This window comes from Triticum aestivum, chromosome 7D (genome assembly GCF_018294505.1).
Source record: "Triticum aestivum cultivar Chinese Spring chromosome 7D, IWGSC CS RefSeq v2.1, whole genome shotgun sequence".
Classification (NCBI taxonomy): domain Eukaryota; kingdom Viridiplantae; phylum Streptophyta; class Magnoliopsida; order Poales; family Poaceae; genus Triticum; species Triticum aestivum.
The window spans coordinates 550,521,474-550,539,369 of NC_057814.1; the positions used below are offsets into that span (position 1 = coordinate 550,521,474).

The 17,896-nt window shown below is 43.8% G+C and overlaps 1 protein-coding gene across 1 annotated transcript; it reads left to right on the plus strand.

Moving 5' to 3' along the window:
- Positions 1-8,997: 8,997 nt before the first annotated feature.
- LOC123168063 (histone H2A) lies at positions 8,998-9,701 on the plus strand. The gene has a single exon (XM_044585930.1). The coding sequence runs from the start codon at positions 9,098-9,100 to the stop codon at positions 9,575-9,577; it is 480 nt and encodes a 159-aa protein (XP_044441865.1). The 5' UTR covers positions 8,998-9,097; the 3' UTR covers positions 9,578-9,701.
- The last annotated feature ends 8,195 nt before the right edge of the window (positions 9,702-17,896 follow it).

Here is a 17,896-nt window from a genome sequence, read left to right on the forward strand (position 1 = left end):
CTCCAACCTTGCTTGGCGAACATTGCAAGGTTGAAGAGCTCCATATCTCGAAAGCCTAAACCCCCTTGGTACTTTGGCATGGTAAGCTTGTCCCATGAGACCCACGCGACTTCCCTTTCTCCATTCTTACTCCCCCAGGAAAACTTCCTTAACATCGTGTCAATTTGCTGGCACAAACCCCTAGGTAATAGAAAACATGACATTGAAAAATTTGGCATTGCTTGAGCGACCGACTTAATTAAAGCCTCCTTCCCACTCCCCGCCATGGACTTTTCAATCCATCCTTCACCTTTGGACAAAGTCTATCTTTTATATACTTGAATGTGCCATTTTTTGATTTGCCAACATCTGAAGGTAGCCCCAAATACCTCTCTGATAATGATTCATTAGGGACATCCAGGATCCCTTTGATGAGATCTCTCCGATCATTTGGGCATCCCTTGCTGAAAAAATACTTGATTTTGCGAGCTTGACCCGCTGCCCCGATGCATCACAGTATTGTTGGATGATATCTTTGATCAAGCCTACTCCTGTATCATTGGCCTTAAACATCAACAAACAGTCATCCGCAAAAAGCAAATGATTAACCGGGGGGCACCTTGTGCTACCACCACTCCTTGAATATCCTCATTAGAGCTCTTAGCCCGTAATAAACAAGAGAGGCCCTCAGCCGCCAGTAAAAAGAGATAAGGTGATATGGGATCACCCTGACGGATCCCTCTGGACGGACGGAACTCTTCCAATTTTGAGCCGTTTAAGAGGACACTAAAAGTAACCGTGGAGACACACTGAATGATTTTTGCCACCCAGCTAGAGCAAAAGCCAAGTTTCAGTATAACTGCCTTCAAATAACTCCATTCGACGCGGTCATATGCTTTCATCATATCAACTTTCATAGCACAAAAAGCATTATTTTTACTCCTTCTCCTCTTCAAGAAATGTAAGCACTCATAAGCTGCTATAATATTATCAATAATAAGTCTCCCAGGAACAAACACAGACCGCTTTGGTGATATTATCTCTGGTAAAATCCTCTTCAACCGATTGGCATAAGCTTTTGAAATAATCTTATAGATTACATTACACAAGCTTATAGGTCGGAATTGAGAGACAGAGAGAGGTTGGGTTGGATACCTTGGGGATCAAAACAATGAACGTCCTATTAATAACGTCCGAAGACTCTTCGCCATTGAGAACACGTAACGCCACCTTGGTCACCTCATCACCACAAACACCCCAATTTTTCTGGGAAAATTGGGCCGGAAAACCGTCCGGCCCCGGTGCCTCCGGTGGGAACATCTGAAAAAGTGCTTCTTTTATGTCTGCAGATGTGTAAGGTGCAACAAGCATCGCATTCATATCAGCGTTAACCTTGCAAGGTATGTGTGAGAGCACTTCCTCCATCCCAACTGTGCTTTCAGACTTGTATAGTTTTTCATAAAAATCTATGGTCATATTCCCCACTTCACTCTCGCTGCTGTAGAGAGACCCATCCTCATGTGTTAATTGTTCAATTCTGTTCTTTATTCTTCGCATGCTTGCTTTTTGATGAAAAAACCTTGTGTTCCCATCCCCTTCAGCTAGCCATTGCACACGCGACCTCTGCCTCCACATGATTTCTTCCCTGTAGTTAAATTCTATCATTCGAGCTTCAATCCTTCTTTCTTCGTCTGATGGGCCTTGCCTACCCAATATTGAACATAGCTGTTCCAGACGCCTTTTGAGCTCCCGTAATTCTTTTCTAACCTGCCCAAAGGTGCACGCTCCCCATATTGCTAGCGAACCCGCCAGCCTAGTCAGCTTATCATGCATATCTTTGACCGAGCCACAGTGAGTGCCATCCTTCCACACCCTTTCTACCATTGGGAAGAAATCCGTGTGAGTCTCCCACATCGCCTCAAATCTGAATGGCCGGTCAACTTCAAGTCTTCGGTTTGCCGGGTCCCTGTCCGTGCATAAAACTATCAGGCTATGATCCGACTTTGGAGCAACAAGGTGCCAGACTTAGGCAAAAGGATGCGCAACACTCCAGTCTGCTGTAGCTAATGCCCTGTCCAGCCTCACCCTGCAAAACTGACCACCAGCCACTCGTTTTTCAAAAGTCCAATCAACTCCAATGTAGCCCAAGTCATCAAGGCCGCACAGATTAGTAGCCTCTCGGAAACCACCCATCTGGGATACATCCTGCAGATTCGGCCCCATTTGTTCCTCCCTACGAAGAACCTCGTTGAAGTCTCCAATGCACAACCACGGGAGGGTCGATTCCCCTCTCAACGGAGCCATAGTATCCCAAGTTTGCTGTCTCATACTTCTGTTGGCTTCTCCATAGAAACATGTGAGTCGCCAGTCATCTCTCCCCTGTTCAAACACCCAAGCATCAATGTGGTACTTCGAGTAATTCTTTATACTGAGACTAACGCCATTCCGCCAAAACACACATAGGCCCCCACTTCTTCCTGAACTTGCCACTGCAAACCCCCCATCAAAACCTAGCATAGAAGTTAGGCCTTCCACTCGCTTTTTTGCCAATTGCATTTCCACAATGCAAACCACCGACGATGCACTTTCCCTCATGAGCTCCCTGAGCTCCCTCACCGTCACGGGGTTGCCAATCCCATGACAGTTCCAGCACAACACTCTCATCGGGCTCACGGCCCTCACCCAGGGAGGCCACTTCAATTGTCATGTCCACTTCATCTCCTACTTCCCCATTACCCCGCCTCCGCCTTTTTACTATCGGTACCTTTCCAGGGGTAATGATTACAGGGTCTGCATCAATACTATTGTCTACCGAACCACTCTCGAGCAAGAGAACTGTGCGTGCAACCTTCCCGTTAAGATTGGGAACCGGCTGACCATTTATATTTCTAGATCCATCCGCAGAAATTAGTCTTTTACGTGCACTTCTATCCTTTTCAGAATCATCACCAGCATGCGATTGGGTGTAGTCCATCTCCTCGGGTTGTATGTCATGCCCAAAACCCCTTCCACCTCCCATTCCTATCCCTGACTTGCCTCCTCTACCCCCTGCACCAAAGTTACTTCTGACTCCCGCCCTCCTGGAACTTGCAAAAGCCCCAGAACCCCTGCATCCACCTGTCCGATCCCTTGCTAGCGCTCCATCCCATAAGAGCCAGTTTCCCCACTCACATTTGTTAAGATCATGAATGCCATCGCCACATTCCTCAAGAACACGGCCCATCCGACCACAAACACACGAGCACGTAGACAGCTGGTAGTGCTAATCGTCCCCTCATTGACAATTACAGTAATAGGAGGCTCACCAACTATTTTAGCCACCTTCTCTGCTAACTCTTTTTTCCTTGTTAGGCCATCAGGTATACCTTTGATTCTTGCCCAAACCGGAATCATATTCAGCGCGTAATCAGGAACATTTGTGAAGCCATCATACTCCACGATGACTACATGAGCATCTTTGAACACCCAAGGACCTCCCTCCATCACCCTTCTCAAATCACTCACAATGGCACTGGAAGAGAAACAGATTCGGCTTCTTTACGCTGAACGTCAGACCCTGGGACGGAGACTAGGCATTGCGCATAGAGTTCAACAGAGATGCATGACTGAAGGGCCAGGTCGTATGCACCCGAAATAGCCCAAGCCAACGCACATCCTTTACCAAATCATCTAGTTCCTCTGAGAAGTCTAGTTCTGTTTCTTCCTCCCCCTGCAAGTGCAGACCTTCAAAAACATCTTCCAGAATCGGAAAGGGACCAGAGTTGCCCCCAATCATCTTCTTCCCCATCTCTTCCCGAACCACCACCACTGTATCCTCCTCCCTCTCCGGCGCCAGCCGCCGTCTTTCCTCCTAATCCCCCCTTACTCCCCCTGCCCGCATCCATCTGCTCCTTCCGCGCTAAGTCCTTCCCCTCTTCTTCCCGATCTATCTTCTCTACTCCCCCATCACTTGGGCCCCTAATCTCTGCCATGTATTAAGGTGGACTGCTCCCCTGCCGCAAGGAAAACCGGCGGCGAAAACAGGATATACGTGGACTCCGGCGCAGATCGCCGGAGGATTCGGTGGACCCTGGAGCGGCCGGCGGCTGCGCGGCTAGGCGTCAGGGGAGTGGACCAAGTACGCACGTAGTAGACATGCACCTTCCCTTCCTTGGCGCGTTAGTTTGGGTCGGTCCATTTGTCGGGATGGATGCCCTATTTTTTTAGTCTTTACTTTTTTATTTTTGTTTTATTCTACGTTAATATAATTTGGGATTACAAGAAAGGGGCTAAAATTTCAAAAAATTGTGAATTGTCAAAACAGTTCTTGAATTCATAAATGTTCATGATTTCAAAAGAATGAACATTTTTTTAACTTGATGCAAAAAATTTGTTTTCAATATTTTGTTGTTGAACAATGGATGATTTTTTTAACTTCAATGACTTTTTTTAATTGATAAACATTTTTTGAAATCTTTGAACAGGTTTTGGATTTGATGATTTTTAATTTGATGAATAAATTTTGAATTTTGATGAACATCTTGTTAATCCTATGAACAAAAACTTGAATTCAATGAACATTTTTTTACATTGATGAATATCTTTTGAATTTGATGAATTTTTTTCATGATTTGAAAAGAAAATCGTAAAAAAGTCAAAGGTAAAGAACAAAAAATAAAAAAAATGAAAAATGGGAAACGACAAAAGTAAAAGGAAAGAAAAAACCCTGAAAATGGGCCGGCCCACACGAGCGGCAAGCATGCGAGGGTTGTGCGCGTGCAGTGGAAAAAGCATAAAGAAATGCACGAGAAGGAGGGATCGAACCGGGGTCCCCAGGGGGAACTCGCGCCGCGCTAACCACTCCACCCAAGTTCGCTTCATAATAAGAGCATCTCCAGCCGCTGGCCCTCCAGGAGGCATAAAAATCGCCGCCTGGGAGCGAGCCGGCGGCAAAATCGGCTCTGGGGGCGGTTGGGCACCCAACCATCGCCCACAGGCGCCGATGTCGGCCCATTATTCGGCCCACTTTCATCGAAAAATGGCCCGATATCGGTCGCGAATCGGCCCATATTCGGCGCGGTGCGGCGTGGTTCGCCGTAATTCTCCATAAATAATTTTTTGCCTCCATAGTTCATCACAGAAAATCAATAGAAATCAAATAGTTCAACAAGAAATAGTTCAATACAAATTATATAGTTCAACAAATAAAAACTCATATTTCACACGTCGTTCCCGGCGTCGCCCTTGAGCCTCCATAGGTGCTCCACGAGATCGTGTTGCAGTTGTTGATGCACCTGTGGGTCTCAGATCTCCTGACGCATATTGAGGTAGGCAGTCCAGGTTGCCGGTAGCTGGTGATCAACTTGGGCAAGAGGACCCTGCCTATAGTATGGTTCAGTGTCCACCACTTGGTCTTCCTGCTCGCTCTCAATGATCATGTTGTGCAAGATGACATAGCAAGTCATGATCTCCCACATTTGATCTTCCGACTAGGTCTGAGCAGGGTACCGGATAACAGCAAATCGAGATTGGAGCACACCAAATGCCTGCTCGACATCCTTCCTGCAAGCCTCCTGAACCTTCACAAAGAAGGACTTCTTGCCTCCTGGTACAGCGTTTGAGATAGTCTTCACAAATGTCGACCATCTCGGATAGATGCCATCAGCTAGGTAGTACCCCTTGTTGTACTGCCGCCCATTGACCTCGAAGTTCACCGGAGGAGAATGACCTTCAACAAGCTTGGCAAAGACAGGGGAGCACTGCAGGACGTTGATGTCATTGTGAGTTCCTGGCATCCCAAAGAAAGAGTGCCAAATCTAGAGGTCCTGTGTGGCCACTACCTCAGGTACCACACTGCAACCGCCTTTGGCGCCTTTGTACAACCCCTGCCAAGCAAATGGTCAGTTCTTCCATTTCCAGTGCATGCAGTCGATGTTTCCAAGCATCCCAGGAAATCCTCTTGCTGCATTCTGTGCTAGGATCCGAGTTGTGTCTTCAGCATTGGGTGATCGCAAGTATTGCGGTCCAAACATTGCCCTCACTGCCCCGCAGAACTTATAGAAACACTCAATGGTCGTGGACTCGGTCATGCGCCCATAGTCGTCAAGTGAATCACCGGGAGCTCCGTATGCAAGCATCCTCATAGCTGTCGTGCACTTCTAGATTGAGGTGAATCCAAGTGTGCCGGTGCAATCCTTCTTGCACTTGAAGTAGTTGTCGAACTCCGGAATGGAATTCACAATTCCGAGGAAAAGCTTTCGGCTCATCCGATAACGCTGCCAAAATGTTTTATCGCCGTGCAATGGAGCGTCGGCGAAGTAGTCGGAGTAGAGCATGCAATAGCCTTGCCGACGATGCTGGTTCTTTGCTTTCACCAGCCCCGACGTTGAGCCACCTTGCCATGGCTTTTCATTGCTCGCGAGCAGGCCGGCGAGGGCGGCAAGCACCATGAGATGCTCCTGCTCCTGGACGTCGGATTCGGCTTCCTCCTCCAGCAACGCCGCGAGCTCCTCCTCATCGTCCGAGTCCATCGTCGGGCCGTGCAGACAAATCACCGAACACCTTGCGGGCGAGGTGGGCGCACACCCGCCGGTGTACAGCCCCTGCGCGGCCGGAACGCCGGAAAAATCACCCGGACGACGGTGGAGAGGCTGCCTCGGTGAAACCTCTTCTCTTTTCCGGCGGGGAATGGCCTATCTAGCTGTGGTGGGTGGTGGTCGGCGTCGGGATTGGCAGGTTGGCGACCGAGTGCGGGGGTGGGGGTGGGGGTCGGAGGCGAATCTGGATGGTCGGCTCGACTTTTCGCCTGATAGTGTGGCCCGAGGTGCGCTTTTCCCTTGCGCCGGAGCCCCCAAGCGCCCCCAAGTGCGTCGGGTTTGGCCTGCGATCGCCGGGCCCAAAAACGGGCCGAGCCGGCGGAATTCGGCGTCTTGGGGGCGCGACTGGGGCATTTTTTCGGCGCCGGCGCGTAAAAAGTTGCCTGGGGGGCTTGTTGGGGGCGCGACTGGAGATGCTCTAAGAACTAGGGGTGCGTTCTACTTGAGGCTACTGCAGCCGTTTCTTCTTTTTTTTCTTTCTGTTTTCTGACGGGGGCTTCTTCGTTTTCCCTTCGTTTTTTTGGTTTTCTTTTTTTCTTCTCCCTTTTTTATTTGATTTTCCTTTTCTTCTCCATTTTTGTTCGGTTTTCTTATTTTTCTCCATTTTTTTTCTTATGTTTGTTTTCGTTTTCACTCTACATTTCGTATATGTCAAAAATATATTTTGAATAAGTGATCAACATTTTTTGATACACGTTCAACATTTTTCTCATGATTTCAACATTTTTCAATACTTGTTCAACATTTTAATACTTACTCAACATTTTTTAAATACCTGTTCAACGTTTTTGAAATACTCATCCAACATTTTTTAAACTTGTTCAACATTTTTTAAATAATTGTTTAACATTTTCAAATACTTGTTCAACATTTTTTCAAATACTCATTCAACAAATTTTAGTACTTATTGAACATTTTCCAAATACTTGTTCAACATTTGTACTAGTTATTCAAAATTTCCAAATACTTGTTCACTAATTTATAATACTTAATCATCATTTTTCAGATACTTTTTAATATTTTTAATTGTGTTTTTGAAGAGTGGTTTTGTATATATGTATAATATTTTAAAACAAAAATAAAAGTATTAGAAAAAGCAAAAAAGGGAACAAAACCAAAAGTAAAAAAAGTCTTTGCCTCCCGCGTGGTTGGGCCAGCCCATTTCCAGCCCCCCCCCCCCCCCACCCCCCCCCCCCCCTGACGTGAGGCGTCCCCATGTGCCCGCTTAAGATGAGAAAATAGGGGTGCCCATAGGACCCCCCCCACCCCGCGCAAGGGGGCTCAGCTATGTCTTGGCTACTGCCAGGTAGTAACTTACTTCGTGTGAAGCCAATAAATAGTCACCGTGAAATCCTACACGGCCGGCCCAATAGTGTTGATGACACGCCCCGTTTATTTGTTTATGTTTGCTGTTTTTATTTGTGTCTCTATTGTTTAAAAAAATGAGAATGGGAGGGTAATTAGAAACCACCCCCTCTTTGCTTTATAGTAGAATAAGGACTTGAAGCCGGACCAGTGGCAACAACCACAAGTGCTGTCCACCACTCCACGCACGAGTACTCCTCGTTTCTATTTTCCCCCTTTCTTTTTTATTTAATCTTCCTATTCCGATTTTCATTTTTAAAAGTGTTCTTCGCATTTAAAAATATATTAGTCAAGTATTTGAGAAAGTCTTAAATGTCTATAAATAAATGTTTCTGATATACGCTGAAAATATACAATGTGTATGAAAAAATAGACATCAAAACATGTATTTGAACAATGTAACCATATATTTAAGAAAAATGTTAAACGTGGGTAAAACAAAATTTTAAGGCGTATATGAAAAATGTACATTGTGTATGATAAAAGTAGACATAAGAACATATGTTTTATGAAATGTAAACAATGTATATTAAAAATGTTACACATGTATAAAGTTATTTCATATGTACACAAAAAATATACAATTTGTATAAAAAATTAGACATCAAAATATAAATTTAAAAAATGTCAATCATGTATTTAGAAAATGTTAAACATGTATAAAAGATGTTTCTATTTTATAGAACATGTACAAATGAAAATGTTAAACATGTATAAAAGATGTTTCTATTTTATAGAACATGTACAAATGTGTATGAAATATTATAGTAATGTGGATGAATTTTATAGACAGGTGTTGGAAAAACACGTCCGGACCAGACTGTAGACCGATAAAGGTCTTCGCTGGAGGACAAAATATGTTCAAAACGTGAGGTCCGAATGGTTGGAAGTGGTTTCAGGGTCGCTTTGAAGATGAGAAAAAACAAGCACCGTATGATTAAACCAGCAACAAACACATACTCCGCGAGGACATCGCAGCCGGTCGTTTTCCTCGCGATCCAACCGTCGAATGCCCGTGCACGCGGATTGACGGCCCCACCACCGTCGCTTTAAATACTCAGCCTCTCCTCCTCTCTTCCCAAGCAGTCCAGCCACGAACACCCGCCGCGAAATCCCAAATCACCAACCAAATCCCCTCCCCTCCTCTCCCGCGTCCCGACGAGCACCAGCCATCAGACATGGACGCCTCAGCCACCGGAGCGGGAGCGAAGGCGAAGAAGGGCGCGGCCGGGCGCAAGGCCGGCGGCCCCAGGAAGAAGTCGGTGACGAGGTCCGTCAAGGCCGGGCTCCAGTTCCCCGTCGGCCGCATCGGGCGCTACCTCAAGAATGGCCGCTACGCGAAGCGCGTCGGCACGGGCGCCCCCGTCTACCTCGCCGCCGTCCTGGAGTACCTCGCCGCCGAGCTGCTGGAGCTCGCCGGGAACGCCGCCAAGGACAACAAGAAGTCCCGCATCGTGCCCAGGCACCTGCTGCTCGCCGTCCGGAACGACCAGGAGCTCGGGAGGCTGCTGGCTGGCGTGACCATCGCGCACGGCGGCGTGCTGCCCAACATCAACCCGGTGCTGCTGCCCAAGAGGACGGCGGAGAAGGAGCCCAAGGAGGGCAAGTCGCCCAAGAAGGTCGCCAAGTCCCCCAAGAAGGCCGACAAGAAGGCGTAGAGAGAGCCGCGCGTCGATTAGCTTAAGCTTTGCTGTAACAGTGATCGCTGTTTTACTAATTGTGTCGATGTAGATCTGTGCTGTCATGAAAAATTAATTCAGAAATCTCTCTGATTTATCCAAATTGTTTGCTCTGTCGTCTGTTCTTGATATCGCAACCCAATGCTGTGGAAAGACTCAGATCTGCTCGAATTTGTCAACATTTCTTGCTCGGGGCACTGAAAAGACTGGTAAAAATTCGCGTATTCGTTTGAGCGAAGTTTTCCTCAGAATTTTCAGCAGTGCACACCGTGTGTTCGACCGCCGGAAGCTGCAACGGGGATGGGATGGAAGGGAAGTTCGCCTCAACAGCAGCACGCCCTCTACGGATCCTCGCGCGTCTCCTCCAGCTCCGGTGTACGGGTACCGCACAGCCGTCTCGGCCGACCCGCTCGTCCGGCCGCTCTCACACTGTGGGACTGTCAGGGTTTCCACGGAAGAAGGGCATGACTCAATTCCGGACCTGGCCAAATGGGCTATTTTTCGGGCCTATCTATCAAAAAGAATTCTGAAAATAAAAATAAATGGGCCGTGTCGTTTCGCAGCCTAGGGACGGCCCTAGGCGTCCCGTGTGCCGGGCACAACCCGTTTAGCCACGCGCCAGGCAAGGGGCCAGTGGTTGGTTGTGCGAGCGCGCACCCTCACTTCCCTGGCGCGCCAGTTTGGGCGGGCCCATTTGCGGCTGGATGCCCTTTTTTTCGTTTTTACTTTGTATATTTGTTTTATTCTACTATAAAATAATTTGGGATTACAAAAATGTTCTAAAATGAAAAATATTGTGAATCGCAAAAAACAGTTCTTGAATTAAAAATGCCCATGATTTCAAAATAATGAACATATTTTGAACTTGATGAACTAAATTTGTATTCAAGATTTTTGTTGTTGAAAAATGGATGTATTTTGAATTTGACGAATATTTTTGGAATTGATGAATTTTAATTTGATGAATAAATTTTGAATTTTGATGAACATTTTCTAAATCTGATTAACAATTTTTTTTAATACAATGAACATTTTTCGAATTTTTGAACATTTTTTTACATTGATGAGCATTTTTTGAATTAGTGAACAAAAAAATGTTCGCGGATTTGAAAAGAAAACTCGCAAAAAAGTGGAAAGTAAAGAACAAAAAAGAGAAAAGAAAACAAAAAATAAAAATGTAAAGGAAAAGGGAAACCGAAAAGGAAAAAAAGAAAAAAAAAGAGAAGAGAACCTGAAATTGGGCTTGCCCACACGGGCACCCAGCGTGCGTGGGTGGTGCGTGCCAGGTCGCTCCCGCGTAACCTGCGCGCCATGTAGGATCTCACTCCCCCCCCTCCCACCCCGGCGCGGCAAAGAGGCTTAGCTATGTCCCGCCTACTGCCAGGTAGTAACTTACTTCGCTTGAAGGCGAGAGGTTCGTAGGTTGGCCTAGTAGTGTTGACGACACGCCCCCTTTTTTTTTAATGTTTGCTGTTTTAATTTCTATTATTTTAACAAATGAGAACAGGAGGGTAATTAGAAGCCACCCTCGTCTTTGCTTTATAGTAGAATAAGGATCCGGACCTGGACCGGTGACAGCAACCACAATGCCGTCCACCACTCCACCCACGAGTACTCCTCGTTTCTATTTTTTTTCTTTTTTCTTTTATATTTAATTTTCCTCTTTCACTTTTCATTTTTAAAAGTATTTATCGAATTTTAAAATATATTAGTCAAGTATTTGAGAAAATGTTAAATATGTATAACTAAATGTTTCTGATATACACCGAAATGATACAATGTGTACGAAAAAAGAGTCATCAAAACATATATTTGAAAGATGTTAATCATATATTTAAGAAAATGTTAGACGTGTGTATAAACAAATGTTTAAGGCGTATATGAAAAATGTACATTGTGTATGAGAAAGTAGACATAAGAACATATGTCAAACCAAAATATGTATATGAAAAATGTTAAACCTGTATAAAGTTATTTCATATGTATACAAAAAATCTACAATTTGTATAAAAAATTATAAATCAAAATATAAATTTTAAAATGTTAATCCTGTATTTGAAAAAAAAATATGTTAAACATGTATAAAAGATGTTTCTGATGTATAAAAAATGTACAAACGTGTATGTAACATTATAGACATGTGTTGATAATAAATTGAGACGTAAAAGTATATTTATAAATATGTTAATCATATATTCTCAAAATGCTCAACATGTATACAAATGTGGTGATGTATTTAAAAAAGTACAACGTGAATGAAATGTTTTGACATTAAAATAAACTGTATATATTAAAGAAATGTTAATCATGTATTTTGAAAGTGTTAAATATGTACACATAAAATGTCACTGATGTATACCAAAAATGTATAATATGCGTCAGAAACTATAGGCATGTGTTAAAATAACCAAAGGAAAACATTAAAAATAGCCAATGAAAACCAGAAAAAAAACAGAGACAATAAAAAAAGAACAAAGAAAACAAAAAACCAAAGAAAACCAATGAATCAAAAAGGAAAAAGGAAAAGAAAGTCAAAACCGAAAATCCCCTAGAAAAACTAAGCTAAAAAACAGTTGAAAAAAGGATAAAAAACAGGAACAAAAAACCAACGCTACAGCATTGCGCCAGCCTGCTATTTTCCTCCTATAGGCGATTCCTAATATGAAACAGTATCAGTGAGAAATAGCTCTTTCACCATTCAAATTCATGAACAATATTTAAATTTATATTTTCAAAAACTAAGAATAATTTTCAAATTCGCTAATCTTTTCAAATACCTGAACAATTCTTAAACTCGTGACATTTTACAATTTAGTTTTTTTGAACTCATGTACTTATTTCAAATTGGCGAGCATCCTGTCAAATATGTGAACATTTTTTGAACTCATAACCTTTTCTAAATGCATGAACATGCTTTGAATTTTGGGTACGAAATTAAAATTCCTGAACTTTCCTGAAATGAAGAACATTTTTCGAAATTATTGAAGTTTTTTGAATTCAAGAACAATATTGGAATTGATGAATGATTTGCAATTTGGAAACAAATTTTTTAATTCATGAGTATTTTTTGAACTCAAAATCATTCTAAATCAAAGAATGATTTTTGATAATTTTAAATTCATGAACAATTTTTAAAATTCGGAACTTTCAAAAATTTGTGGATTTAAAAAAAAATTATTGAACAGTTTTTGAAATCCAGGACCATTTTTCATATTTGCATTTTTTTAACTCGGAGCATTTTCCAAATGTGGGAACAATTTCTAATTTTGCAAACTATTTTTAAATTTTGAAGAAACAACAAAGTAGTCACCATTTTTGAACTCCGGATATGTTTTTTTTGAAATCCCAAACAGTTTTTTGAAAAGCAAAAAACATGAAAAAGTAAAAAAAAAAAAGTAGGGGCACGCCGGCCCGACACATGCACCGGCCTAGAAGAGCGCATGGTGGATCTTGTACTGCGATTTTGCACGTCACACAACGCCCTATGCGCTAAATACGAGGCCTCGCATAACCGTAGAAGTTGTCCATCGGCCAAGTGCAGCAAGCACTGATTGCATGAGCTATTCCTCACTTTTGTGCACTCGAATTGCTCGACAAGAGCAATAGGGGTCTAAACGACGCCACATGGACAGTGTTACGTGTCGGTGCGACCATTGTTTTTTTTGAGCGATTAAATGTTATGTATCGCTCATCGTGAGCAATACGTATTGCTCGCTAGCGTGAGGTTTTTACTGGGCCGAACCGTTAGCTCTAGAAGACATAGCGAACGGTTTTAGGAAACTTTTGAAGCCTTATTGCTAGTTTTGGGAAGGTTTAAGAAGTTTTTTTATAACTGCTATCTACACAAGGTCCTATGAGCGTTTATAGGGTATTATTTATAGCTTATGAGATATCTGCCATCAACCCCGAGACAATTATTTATGAACTTGTTGGCTTCAAGTGGTCAACTTCGAGTGTGTTGCCCATGCCTTGTGATCATGCTATTTCTTTGGATTAGCTGATCATTTCTCTCAGCTTTCTTTTGCTTCTGTTCTGTCAGGTGGGTGTCGGGGTGTGGCACGACCTCTTGCCATTGTGCCTCCTTGGCCGGAAGGCGTGTTTTGGTATGTCTACCCGGCCTTTGAACGGTGCAGTGTGGCTGGATGACGTGTTTGGGATGTCTTATTGGCCTTTGCATGTTATAGCTAGTTGGATGGCGTCCTGTGACATGTCTACCCGACCTTTGCACGTTGCGGCCTGGCCGGTTGGTTTCTGCGTTGCACGTGCTCATTGGTTGAGCACTTCCCTGGCCCGTGAATCATTTGGTTGGTTCATCTGGTTTCCTTCTCCTCATGTGGTTCCGGGTGGGAGTGCCCATCTTAGGCAACGATCATCTTGTGTATTTCCATATAAATACATGGGCAACCATCATCACTATCTGTCATTGGTAAACACACGAAAAATAAAAATGCAATATACACATAATCGCTTGCAGATAATTCACGGAAACATCATTCAAATAGTTCACCTAAGTTCTATGTTGCATTTGCTTTTTGCTCCTTTATGGATCATTCATAATATGATGTTCATAAGTTGCTTCGGTTATTGTCTACAATTGGTCTTTGCGCCAAGGGCAGAACGAGTCATCTAGTATAGGTTATCTATCCCACCATAGCAATTGTTTAGGCACATCTTTATATTCTGCATAGTCTTTGCTTTCTAATAATAAAAGTAAAATGTGTAGTTGTCCCCATTCACACTGCTCTAGGTTCATCTTGATCCTTTCATGTGGTATCAGAGCTTCGTGCTCTATCTTATGGCTTAAGGGCCTGTTTGGATTAATGCCCCAATCCGCCCAACAAATTTTTTGGCGTTGACTGAGTGCACGGGAAGGCCTTTGGTTGATAGGAATTTGGTTGGTGAGCCCTGGCTACCCCAGCTTTCCTAGTTCATTTTCACGCCAACGGATGGCAAGATTGGGGCGGACGAAAGCCACGCCAATTTTTTGGCGTGCCCATGGGTTGGCAGGGCTAGCGCAGGCTAAATTCAAACAACCCCAACTGCCCTAGAGCAAGATGCCCTAAGTTGGAGGATGAATTTCTCATGAACCACGTGGAGCCCACCAACCCTAAAATGGGTGCATCATCATAAGATGATAAGTTTTACTCAACCGCGAAAGTGACAAAGATGTTGGCTAAACGACCCGCCAATACAAGGGCTATGATTGATTTAGTAGTGAAGGAAAGACTAACAAATGGAAGTCCTAATGGTGCCTTTACCTCTCCCAAGCTGACAAAGGCACCGCCGACGACAAGTCTCGTTGCCCCTCTTTCCACTACCCTACCCTCGATTTATTCCATTTCATATATGTCTAATCATAGTGATGTTAATTCTGGTTACATTCATAAGTAGCTTGGTCCATCTTTATACCATTTTATATATGTATGAGGATCCACATAGCCCTTGATTTATGTGTTTTTGTACATTTTACTTTATTTTATTACGCTAATGTTGGCGACTTGAGATAGCTTTCTTCAATTATTAATTCTTGGGATGGGAGGGAGTATGTCTTGCTTCATATTTGTTAATTCATTTCTTGTTTACACAACTTCAGACGGATAAAGATGCTATAAATGCTATGCTTGTCACTAGAGTAAGTGATTTTGGAGTAGTTATTGGGATTTTGTTGTTGTTTTACTCTCTTTCGAATAGTAGATTTTTCAACCACTTTTGCTTGTGCTCCCAGAAATAAATGATTTTTTGCAGTATGAGATTGAATGCCATAACTCCGATTTGTATTTTACTTTTTACTGGTGTTGTCGGGAAATCTGCACATATAGGAGTGCATACTTGGTTACCCGATGCAATGGAGGGTCTGACTCAAGTATCTGCTTTGATTCATGCAACTACTACGGTTAGACTGGCAAATGGAAGTCCTAATGGTGCCTTTACCTCTCCCAAGGTGACAAAGGCACCGCCGACGACAAGTCTCGTTGCCCCTCTTTCCACTACCCTACCCTCGATTTATTCCATTTCATATGTGTCTAACCGTAGTGATGTTAATTGTGGTTACATTCATAAGTAGCTTGGTCCATCTTTATACCATTTTATATATGTATGAGGATCCGCATAGCCCTCGATTTATGTGTTACTTATACATTTTACTTTATTTTATTATGCTAATGTTGGCGACTGGAGATAGCTTTCTTCAATTATTAATTCTAGGGATGGGAGGGAGTAGGTCTTGGTTCATATTTGTTAATTCATTTCTCGTTTAAACGACTTCAGGTAGATAAAGATGCTATAAATGCTATGCTTGTCACTTGAGTAAGTGATTTTGGAGTAGTTCTTGGGATTTTATTGTTGTTTTACTCTCTTTCGAACAATAGATTTTTCAACCACTTTTGCTTGTTCTTCCAGAAATAAATGATTTTTTTGCAGTATGAGATTGAATGCCATAAATCCGATTTGTATTTTACTTTTTACTGGTGTTGTTGGGAAATCTGCACATATAAGAGTGCATAGTTGGTTACCCGATGCAGTGGAGGGTCCGACTCCAATATCTGCTTTGATTCGTGCAACTACTACGGTTAGACTGGCAAGTGGAAGTCCTAATGGTGCCTTTACCTCTCCCAAGGTGACAAAGGCACCGCCGACGACAAGTCTCGTTGCTCCTCTTTCCACTACCCTACCCTCGATTTATTCCATTTCATATATGTCTAACGGTAGTGATGTTAATTGTGGTTACATTCATAACACTACAAAAAAATACACTTCCGTGATGATACGTGTTTGTCATAGTAGGTCGCGTTTTTTGTCATGCATGTACATCCATGACGATTTTATGACAGAATCAAGATAGTCATACCTGTGCTGTCGTAGAAGTGTTCCATGACATTACCAAAATTATCATCACGAAAGTGTCCACTTCCATGACGATAAATCGCGCGTCACAGAAGTGCTTTCATCAAGGGTGACTGACACGTGGCATCCACCGTAACGGGATGCCGTTAAGCTATCGGGTTGGGTTTTGGATCCGATAACCCGTTAACAGCCCCGACCAATGGGGATTTTCCACGTGTAAAATCATCATTGGCTGGAGGAAACACGTGTCGGCTCATCGTTGGGACAGATGTCATCCACTCATTGGACAGAAGGCGCCTATGATACGTCGACACGTGGCACGGCCCAATAGAGGCCCATTCCTGTGAAAAGGCCGGCCCGTTTGACTTGGTCAAAAGGTGGCGGGCCGGCCCATGGAAAGCCTGTTAACGGCCTGTTCGCATATAGCCCATTTACAGCCCGCTAACCCAAGGCCCGTTACGCCCTATCCGAATTAGGCCCAGTAGCGTCATCTGGGCCATCCAATATGATTCCAGCCCGTTTTCACTTCTGGCCCATGTATGGCCCATGACGTCTTTCGGCCCATATGAGGCCCTTTGTAACTCTTGGCCCATTAACGGCCCGTGGTGAAACTGGCCCGCAGTGAACAGTGTATCACTTTATACCCATTAACGGCCCGTGGTGAAACTGGCCCGTAATGAACAGTGTATCACTTTATACCCATTAACGGCCCGTTATTCCGTTGGGCCGTTTCCAGCCCATGTTATCTTTCGGCCTTCTCAGAGCCCATTTACTCTTGGGCTCATTTCCAGCATTCGTTTACTTACGGCCCGTTACTGTCATTTTCTGCTTGTGGGCTAAATTCAGCCCGAGGTTACAGTCGGCCCGTTTTGTGGCCCGTTAATACGTTGGGCCGTTTTCATAGCGTCATCAAATACGGCCGATTAACGACGGCCCGTTATGGTCGGCCCATGAACAGACGATTCCAACTCTAGCCCGTTTACGGCCATAATGCGGTCTGTTATTGGCCCATGTTTGGCCAACCGATCATACGGCCCGTACAAGGCCCATTGATGATACGGCCTGTAGAAGGCCCATTGTGTCTACGACACGTAGAAGGCCCATGGTTTCTACGGCCCGTAGGAGGGAAATGGAACTACCGTAAATATGTAGCCCATGGTTATTTTGGCCTAGTTTTAAAAAATAGGTTATTGCGGCCACTAGCAAACCGCGGAAAAAGAACTGCACTGACTACAAGCAAAGAAATAAACAAGACAATAAGGAAATAAATAAGCAAGCAACTTACGCTAGGCTATCACGGCTATTACACATATTACATCCACTGGGCATCAAAGTTCGCCACGAGTGCAAATATAGGGAACACAACAGCATATAAACGCCGCAGCAAAACAAGTCCAGAACTGAAACCACTTCAGAAGAGCTCAAGAAACAATATCCTGGGTACCCATAATGCTG

Coding starts and splice junctions, on each gene's coding strand:
- LOC123168063 (XM_044585930.1), top strand. CDS start 9,098: ATGGACGCCTCAGCCACCGGAGCGGGAGCGAAGGCGAAGAAGGGCGCG.